The sequence below is a fragment of the Diospyros lotus genome, chromosome 14 (assembly GCF_014633365.1).
Source record: "Diospyros lotus cultivar Yz01 chromosome 14, ASM1463336v1, whole genome shotgun sequence".
Classification (NCBI taxonomy): Eukaryota; Viridiplantae; Streptophyta; class Magnoliopsida; order Ericales; family Ebenaceae; genus Diospyros; species Diospyros lotus.
This window is the reverse complement of record NC_068351.1, coordinates 18,687,112-18,697,340: the sequence shown is the minus strand read 5'-3', so window position 1 is coordinate 18,697,340 and position 10,229 is coordinate 18,687,112. Positions and strand designations below refer to the sequence as shown.

Genomic DNA, 10,229 nt, shown 5'->3' with positions numbered 1-10,229 from the left:
TTCTTTTTTTTCCTCTTATTTTTTCTCCTCTTCTTCTTTTTTCCTTCCTTCTTCTTTTCAGCTAAAGGAAACTAAATCATTGGTTTTGAGCCCTTGCTAAACTAGTTTTCTGGCGAGTGGTTGATTTTTTAACGACCCAAAAATTAACCCAAACTCTCTCATCTGTATACCAAAATCTCCCTCAAGACCACCCTTAGCATCGTGTTAACCTTTTCTACTTAAATATACCCTTAGCAACCCAAATCGACCCAAAATATACCCAAAAGCTAGTAGAAATTATGGTAAAGTATTAACTTTCTAACCGCCCATAACTACATTAGTTAACCATTTGGGGTGATGTATTTCCTAGATAAAGCCTACTTTTAGGAGTTCATCAATTTCTTCTTCCAAGGCTTGCTGTCTTTTTGGAGCAATATTTCTTTTTTTTTATTTTTCCTTCACAGGTTTATATTTGGATTGTCATTTAAATAATGAGAGATTACCTTGGAACTAATTCCAAGCATATCTGTCAATGTCCATGCAATTATATCAACAATGGCCCTTAAGCACTACAAAATCTCTTATGTAATACCCTAAGTCATATTTGAATAAATTAATTTAGTCTATATGATATTAAGTTTATGTAATTAATTTGATTTAACTTAAATTTGCTTAGTTTAAGTATGTATGTGAAATGTAAATAAATGTATAAATATGTAAATGAAAATAGTAAAATTTAAGATTTATGTGATTAAATGAAATTATAATATGATTAAAGGAAGGAAATCATAATTTATGTAAATATAAGTATATATGCAGGTATGTATATCGTGTATATATATGTATATATATATATATATATAAAATCAAAAAATCGGATTTGCAGAAGCAGTGCGCGGCCAGAGCATGGCCGCGTCTGCAAGTTGCTTCTTGGGGGTAAATGAAGGGTTTTTAATGCTGAAATGACCAGGGTATGGCCTCTGGGACGCGTGGCCGTTGATGGGGAAGCGAAGCACGTCGAAAATGGGCTATAAATAGCCGCTCTAAGACTGCCCAATCCATCCGAAAATTTCGAGGCTTAGATCGGCCGATTGAGAGAGAGTTTGAGAGATTGGTGAGTGGGGTTTTGATCTTCAAGTTGTGGGCATCGTTTCTAGAAACTTTGGCGACCAACGGAGCAGAGGAAGAGGCGAATCGAAGCCTCGCCAGAAATCGCACGACACGCCGGAGCCGAGCCTTCAATCGGGAAATCGAGGTAGCAAATGTTATTTTTTCGAAAATTTAATGCCATAATTCAGTTCTGGGGGTCGAGTTTAAGGGGGTAGGAGGCTTCTTTCGAAGCTTCGGGGGCTGGCAGCATCACCGGCGGCGTTAGAGCCGCCGGAGAAGATGATCCAGCACGGGCGCGTGGCTGCACGCGCCCGCGAGTAGGAAGACGGCGCGTGCAGCCCACGCGCCAGTCAAAAAAATAGAAACTAAGAAAAGAAAAGAAAAGGAAAGAAATAAAGAAAAAAAAGAAATAGAAGAAAGAAAATTTGGTAAAATTTTTTTTATTAAATCAGAAATTTTATTTATGACATATTTTGTGAAAAATATTTCTGGAAATACTAAATTTATTAATTATTAAGTGGATTTTTCTATTATGAAAATAGAGAAAAATAAGATTTTAAATTCCAAAAATTCCAAGAAAATTTCAGAATGTTATAAGTATTATTTAAGAAATATTAGTGAAGAGAAATTTAATAAATTGAAAGATTAGGTAATTATTATGTAATAATTACATATTTAGCTATTATGAAATAAGGGAAACTAGGAATTAAAGTTAGAAAATTACAAGAAAAATTCCAGAATACTAAGAATATTATTTAAGGAATATTGGTAAAAAGAAAGTAAATTTTTATGAAGCCTAGATAATTATTATGTAATTTTGGAAGAGATAAAGCTTAGGAATAAAAGAAAAATGGAAGAAATTATGAAAAACTAGCAAATGGTATTCTAAAAATAAATATATGTTGTAGGGGTCCTTGTGAGCAAGGAGATTAAGGGATAGCCGCTTGACACGTAGTTCGAGACAAATTAACTGTAAGTATGCTGCCTGAATTTAATATAGTTATAAATGTAAATGCTTTTATCATATTGGCATGCTATGATATGAAATCATCACGTAGACTGCATCAATGGCATGACTATGAAATGCATACATGCACAATGATACGGTTGATCACATGCATATGAGGCCGTAGGGAGTACGAACTGACACCGCTGGCCTATCAAGGGTGCACCCATACACCCCGGCTTCGAAGAGGTGGCCGCTAAAATGATAGGCAGCATGAGGGGTGTAGTTGACACCTACGATGAAAGACATTGCATACACTCATAGCATTGCATTTGGTATTCTTACTTAGATGATTCATCATCTAACATGGGTTCACCCCTGGAACATTCAACGTTCCAGCCGGGACTTGCAGAGATGATTCAGAGAGTGGTGATGTGTAGTGACACGAGACACCAAGATGCGAGTAAATGTATCATGTTATAATATGATTAGTTTAAGATTTATGTATATTGTACCGTCATCAAACGCTTTATGTATTAACTTGTATTAAATGCCATGTACAATTATTAAATTATGCATTACCATGAGCAGGTTCGATTCAGCTTCCGCTTGTATTTAATTTCTAGTGTAAACATCTCGTCAAGCACTAGATAAGGCCTTAGGGAATTTCGGAAATAATGTAACAAAAATATATATATATAGACCAAATTTTCTAAGATATAACATGTCCGAGAAGGCGGGCTGTTACATCTTACCTTGCCACATTTGATAATTGGCTCTCTACATATACTAGTTTTTTGGTATCTTTATTTTTCAATTGCATAGCTTCTAGTTTATGTACTAGTTAAGCCTTGTTCGTGGCTTGCTCCAATATGATGAGGGTCTTTTCCTTGCTTTTCCCTTTAGTAGAGGAGATATAGCAGTTCCTCGCCTCTTTTTGATCTCTTCAAATTTGTCCTACTCTGTTCGGTATGGGGAATTTCATCAAAAATATCTTGAAAAAATTACTGCTCTCATGTCATTCAAGAGTAAACGTCCCATATGACATTGTAAGTTGACAAGGACATCTTCACCACCATAAAGTTTGCTTGTCATGTTATGCTTTGGGGTTTAGTACCCAATGTTACTCCCAATTGTATTGATCCAGCTACTGGTACTGCTTCTCCGGTAGAATTATATAGAGGAGAAAATATAATTTTCAACTTGTTTTAGGAGATGTTCATCTTTTTAAAATAATTCCAATCAATTAAATTGATTGAATTGACGTTATTAACAAGTATTCTCCCAATCGGGTGCTTAAATAATTCTAATCAATTAAGTTAATTGAACTACTGCTATCAATAAGTATTCTCCCAATCGAATGCTTGGATATCACTGTTGAAATAACCATGGGGTCATCATGGGGCACAATGGTGTCTCTCTTATCTTCTAGAGTAAAGGTGTGGGGTCCTCATTTTCTTAAACCTTCATTATAGAATTCACTTAATAGGCGACATAGGTTTTTCTAGAGGATGCAAAGTCACCTACCAAGGTTTCTCAATTAGAGATGACATGAATAGCCTGATGAGTAGGTTGATTATCTAAAGGATGAGTTCTTCTATCTTCTCGTCTCTTGCCATCCTATTGTATGTCTCGTCCTTTTGGTCTTTCTAGCCTTTCTTCTCGTCTTTGGTTATGTTGTCTTTCTCTAATTTCAACTTGAGCATATCTTCTCAATCTTTCTTCTTTGATCAAGGACTCGATCTGATTCATCAATTCACAATAGTTATCAGTCATATGCCCATGAGTTCCATGGAATCTATAATATGTGTCCTTATCTCTTAGGGAATGTAATGAGGTCGAATCCTTCAATTACTTCTAGAATAGTAGATCATGGTTAAGTTAGCGGGGTATAATTTTTTAACTAGTATTTGGAAGAGCTTTCAACTCTCTTAGATTTGTCTTCTCTCTTTCTAAACCCTTCATCAGAATCTCTTTATTTTCTTTTCTTTTCTTGTTCTTCATTTTCTTTTACTATATGCATTATCTCAACCTACAAAATATATTTATTGGTTCGAATAAACAAGTTTTCTAACGATATAGGTAGATCAAAAGGAAGGGATTTTATTGTGGTAACGACTTCGTGTCTTGAAGCATCATAACAACCACTACACTCACTTGCAAGTCCTTTATTTCCAAGGCTATATTTTCAAATATTGCTTAAGAGTTTCCTTTCTACTTTATCGAATGTTGAGTAGATAAGTAGCATCTTTCTTCCTCTAGTTGTTGATTATTGAAGGCCTTAAGAATTCACTTCTTAATTGATTGAAAGATGAAATAGACTACTTTATCAAGCCATTGAACCATGTTCAGCATGATTTGTCAGAGTTAGTGAAAAGGCTTTGCACATAATAGTATTCTCCTATCTTGTAGTAACATAATTGATTCGTAATTATGAATTTGATCATGGCGATCACGTTTTCCAGAATAAGCATTGATTGAAGGCATATTATATTTAGGAGGTAAGGGTTTCCCCATGATTTAGGGAGTAAAAGGAATCTTTCGCTTATTCTAATATTCTTCAATGGGTACCAACTTCGTTTATGAATTAATCTTTCGGTCGAGGCTTCTGTTTATGAATAAGTTTACCATTCCTTAGTTTGCATTGGAAGTGTAAATTTAATGTATGTATGTTGAGAATTTGAGTACGATACGCAGAGATGAAAATGTGATTATCCGTGAAGTAAAAAAAAATATATTCTAGCATAATAACACGCCCTGAAGAAGCGGGGTGTTACAAAGACTACCAGCTCCCAGAGAACTCGAGTACTTTCTTCATGCTATCATGTCAATGCTTCATAATCGCTTAAAGGAACGGTTTGGGAGGTTGTCCCCGAGGCTCCAGGAGCTCTTTTCGGGAAAGTCTCCTACTGTCTTTAATTAGAAGGACTGTCAACATCAAGGCCCTTTTTGCTTTGTTTGTTTCCAGCAGCTTGAGATCATATGTAAATCATGGTGAATTTTTTGACTTTTTTATTAGATTCTTATAAATGGCACAAATTGTTGTTGCTTGAACACAATAATAAATTTATTTGCTAACTCTATAAGAAAGAAACCATCAAAGGATGCAAAGTGTTTCTCGTGTAAACACCCCAATGCTTAAATCAGATTATTAGATAACGCAAAAAAACTATAGAGCTCTTGAACCAATCAAAGTGACTTACTAGGGAAGGTGAATCCTTCTGTATTTGTAATTGAGCTAAGCATCCATAGTATTTTGAAATTAACTAGGATTTGAACTACTATACATAAATCTTATCCTTTGCACAATTCTTGAAAGAGATTTCGGAGGTTTGTGTTTGTCCATTTGTCTTGAAAATACCCCACATGAGAGGTCTCCCAAGCGATGAGTTTACAGACTTCAGCCTATCGAGAAACCTCCCAGGGACATTCTAGTCTTCTGATGGATTAGTTTATGAAGCTTTGCCAAAAGGGTCTCTCGAGCCCTTTGTGACTTTTCTCTTTGCTTTATCCGTTGTTTTTGGGATTCTCTTTGAAAATGGGCCTTGATTCGATATGGTTAAATTATATATTTTGTAATTACAAATTATAACAAATTTGTTGAAATATATTTTATATATAATAATAAAAATTATATACAATTAGTTTATGTATGTAATTTTGTTTTTACATATTTATACATAATTATAATTTTTATGTCTTTTATAATCATTTAATATTTTAATTCAACTCTATTTAATATTTTATCAATCAGATATAATCGAAGTTTACCAAACACTTTTATCCTATTAAATTGCAATGGCTGGTCACGTGATTCCCGTTGTGGCGGTAAGATCATGTAGGTTCCTAGGGGTTCAAATACTGGGGCTGGGATTCAATTCGAGACAATAAGACTGTTATCTTTACTATTTTTAGATTATTTTTAATTTTTTTAAATAATGAAAATATATTTATTTTTATATTTTTAAAATTATATTTTTGAAAATAAAAAAATATTAAAAAAACTCAAAATATATATATATTACTTGTTTCCATCACAAACATATTCAAAATTTTTAAAACACAAAAATACTATAGATAAAAGAACACGTTTTCATCAATATCAAAACACATTCAAAACACAAAATTTAAAATTAAAATTGGAAGAGTGTAACCCTTTACCTTTGCAAGGATAGACTTATTTAGATTTTTCACTCTCAAATAATTTTTTTTTTTTTGAATTACGCGCCATCACTTGTGTCCTTCACTGAACTTGCCCCTGAGTCATCATGAAGAAGATAAATCGCAGAATATACTTTAATGGTGAGGGTTGAAAATTACATCTACTGATATTTATCAAGAATCACCCCCCCCCCCCCCCCCCCCCCCCACACAAAAAAAAAAAATTACTTCCTCCATAAATTGATTCCACGCTAACAGTCCCGGTCCACTCAAGAACCACCTCCAAGTGAAATTAATTCCGCCAGAAATTGATCATCCCCCCCCCCCCCCCCCCCCCCCCCGGGGCGGCGAAAAAAAAAAAAATTCTTTCTTCTGTATTTCGCCTGCTTGGCGTTGTGGTCTTCAGGGGCGCTAAATTACCACTGCCTTATATATCCTTTAGCTGCTTTTGATCATAGAATTTGGATGAGGTGTAATGTACGATCATTTGGAGACCATGTATTTCATTTGGCCCTCTGGTCGTCTTTAATTCATTGTCTTTAAGACTGAATTACAAGGTCACAGTCTCCTTCGTAAGTCAGTCAGATCTTGCCCTTATTTCTGTCCGCCAAGACGTGCCTTTCAACTTAATTTTTAATGGTTTACGCCAATTTGTTTTACTTTATTATTATGTCCTTTTGGGTTTTGTGCTACTGCCCAAACCTAAGCTATCGACAGTGACGTTGGCATCCAGCATACATATGTAGAGAGAGAGAGGGGGGGGGGGGGGGGGGGGAGAGAGGAAAATTCCAATACGGAAATGGAGACACACAGCAGATGGGATGTGGGCAGGGGCAGGCATGTTAAGTAGAGAGAGAGAGAGTTTAAATATGTAATAAAGAGGATAGAGAGAGAGAATATTCGATGGAGCCGTAAAGTTTATCCTTCTGAAGATCCGTTCCCTGTCTGATCCCATTCGCATATTCCCACTCTCTTTTCCGCCTCTCAGAGTCCCAGACACACACACCGCCCAGGCCCACTCCCTGTTTCTCAATTTCCGAATAACTTCTCTTAACCCACCAAACATTACTCACCTTGCAGCCTTGCTTGCTAGTTGCTTCCTCCCCCTCTATATAATTCCTTCTGCTTTCTTCTTTTCATATATAGCTCTATCTATCTGCGATCATGGCCGCCATGAATAATGCTCTCTTGCTCGCCTTCTGGTTCGGGCTGTGCTTGGTGTCCATAACCGCTGAGCTGCCCAGATTTCAACACCCGCCCAAAGACGATGGCTCCATCAGCTTTCTGGTGGTTGGCGACTGGGGAAGACGAGGCCAGTTCAACCAATCCCAAGTCGCTCTTCAGGTATATATATTTATATATATATATTCATTTATTCTTCTTCTGAATTCCCACTTTCTCTGTGCCTTGATGATCGATCGAGCTAATTAGTTAATTAATAATTGCAGATGGGAAGGATCGGGGAGGAGCTAGACATCGACTTCGTGGTCTCGACCGGCGACAATTTCTACGATAATGGGTTGACTGGAGAGCATGACGCCGCGTTCGAGCAGTCGTTTACCAGAGTCTACACCGCCACCAGCCTGCAGAAGCAGTGGTACTCCAGTAAGTCCTGTTATTACTATTACTTTCCGTCGATGACGAGTTACTTCAAGGAGGGAAATCCGGCCGAGAACCCAAAGTAAAACTGGCTGATTAATTAGTTACAGTATTCAGCAGCAGCACTCTAGATGCGATCTTTTTTACAAGGTCAAGATTTAATGAAAATTTGATTTTGGTTGCAGTATTGGGGAACCATGATTACAGGGGAGATGCGGAAGCACAGTTAAGCCATCTGCTCAGGAGAATCGATACCAGATGGCTTTGCTTAAGATCTTTCCTCGTTAATGCAGGTGCATCTTTTTACCTATTTATTATTCATAAACTGATCTCCCTCTCTCTCTCTCTCTCTCTCTCTCAATGATCATGCACTCTAGCTAGATGTATGTATGTATATGTCAACTCAAATTTTTGTCTCTGTCTTTTGATGGGTACGTAGAAATAGCGGAGTTGTTCTTGGTGGATACGACGCCCTTTGTGGACATGTACTTCACCGATGCCGAGGATCATACCTATGACTGGCGAGGTTTCACTTCTCGGGAGCTTTACACCGCAACCCTCTTGAAGGTAAAACTAACTAAAGGCGTGTTTGGCCGAGTTGGCAGAGAATACCCCAGTATACAAAAAGAAAAAAAAATGTTTTCCTGGGGAGGGAGAGAAAATGACTGAAATTTAAAAGCAAAAATATTACGTGGACATTGAGGTCTTTGAAGCCAATGAAATAACACCTTCCGATGTGGTATATATATATATATATATATATTATATAGGAAGTGGAGTCAGCATTGAAGGAATCGAGGGCCAGATGGAAGATAGTGGTGGGCCATCACGCAATCAGAAGTATTGGCCATCACGGGGACACCCCGGAGCTCGTCCGCCGTCTGCTCCCTATTCTTCGGGTAATATATAGTTACCAACGATAAGACTTAAAAAGGGTTAAATCGCACATTATTTAACTTTGATTAATGTTCTGCCACTATTGTAATAATATTACAGGCTAATAATGTCGACTTCTATATGAACGGGCATGATCATTGTCTAGAGCACATTAGCGACACTGAAAGGTAACCTTCTTTTTTTATTATTGTTATTGATTTAAATGAATAGTAAATAAATTTATCAAAGCACGTGCGAGTAAGGATTGGGACTGTGTTTGGACGGACAGCCCCATCCAATTCTTGACGAGTGGAGCAGGGTCCAAGGCATGGAGGGGAGACGTAAAAGGGCTCGACAGACACGGCCTGAAGTTCTTCTACGACGGGCAAGGCTTCATGTCGGTGCAAATCACGCGCACCGAATCAACCATTGCGTTCTACGATGTGTTTGGCAGAGTATTGCACAGATGGCATGCGTCCAAGCAACTTCACTCCCCAATATAGTTGTTATAGGCATATAGTGTATGATGATGATGATGCTGCCGCCTATATCTGTGTAGATGATTTACCACCACCAAGTCCCTGCCTGCCCCAATTTCACAGTGATGTTAATTGCAGATTAGTGGGCATTTGTGGAGGGAGGGAGGAGAATAGGGATTGGGATTATTGTTTAGGAGGGATGGGCGCAAGTGATTCCTGTCCTTTTCTTTCACCAATTTTTCAAGAACTTAAGATGAAGAAATCCAAAGTGGAAATAGAGTTAATTGATAATGTTGATTCATTAATGAAAAAAGTACAAGTAAAATGCACTCAGATTCTTTTATAATTTGAATTATTGGTCGATATAAGCTCTTTACGGTTTAAAAATATTTTAACTAGATTCCATGATTTAGTTGTTTGGCAAAAACAAACCCCTCATATTACTAACTTTATTAGATTAACATAAATTGTTTTAATTAAATGTTAATTAAGTTAAAATAATCTCTAATTAAATCAAGATTAAAATAAAAAATAATAATAAAGAATAGATTATTGACTGCAATCATTGCAAGTGACGAGTCTAATTAGTCGTTAATAGAAAAGGTTTTTAGAACTCACTGAAAAATTTATTCTAAGGGCCCATCATTTTTGAGATTTCGGCAATGAGAGAGAGAAAAAAATAACATGATGATGAAATAGATCCCATCACTTTTGGGATTTTGGCACACAAGGAGGAAGAGAGATGGACAAAAAAAACATGATGATGAAATAAAAGAAGAATAATAATAATTGATAGAGGTAAAAAAATAAGAAGAAAAACACCATGGGGTCTAGCAATTCCAACTCTATTAATTCATTTTATTCTTTCTTCATTTTGAAACCAATCAATGGCCAAATCTTTTTTTTTTTCTATTTCACCATTCTCTCCCTTTGTGTTTGTGCATGTACCAAAATCCATCGAAAACTATTCCATTGTTAATGAGTTTCTTCTAGAATTCATTGTCAGAGGTTTCCAATCATCACTAGTTACAATTTTAGTTAGTAATATATTTTTATTCTTGATTATTTTGATTTTGATT

General features: G+C 36.4%; 1 protein-coding gene across 1 annotated transcript; it reads left to right on the top strand.

Annotated features, from left to right (window-relative positions):
• The first annotated feature begins 7,225 nt into the window (after positions 1-7,225).
• Positions 7,226-9,496, top strand: LOC127789811 (purple acid phosphatase 17-like). The gene is made up of 7 exons (XM_052318815.1): positions 7,226-7,540; positions 7,645-7,801; positions 7,981-8,088; positions 8,235-8,362; positions 8,566-8,694; positions 8,792-8,859; positions 8,961-9,496. The coding sequence occupies exons 1-7, from the start codon at positions 7,361-7,363 to the stop codon at positions 9,172-9,174; spliced, it is 984 nt and encodes a 327-aa protein (XP_052174775.1). The 5' UTR covers positions 7,226-7,360; the 3' UTR covers positions 9,175-9,496.
• Positions 9,497-10,229: the final 733 nt, after the last annotated feature.

What these genes read in the sequence shown, in the direction of transcription:
- LOC127789811 (XM_052318815.1), top strand. Translation starts at nt 7,361, where the DNA reads ATGGCCGCCATGAATAATGCTCTCTTGCTCGCCTTCTGGTTCGGGCTG. An exon ending in AATCCCAAGTCGCTCTTCAG is followed by an intron (nt 7,541 to 7,644) that starts GTATATATATTT and finishes TAATAATTGCAG; the next exon opens with ATGGGAAGGATCGGGGAGGA. An exon ending in ATCTTTCCTCGTTAATGCAG is followed by an intron (nt 8,089 to 8,234) that starts GTGCATCTTTTT and finishes ATGGGTACGTAG; the next exon opens with AAATAGCGGAGTTGTTCTTG.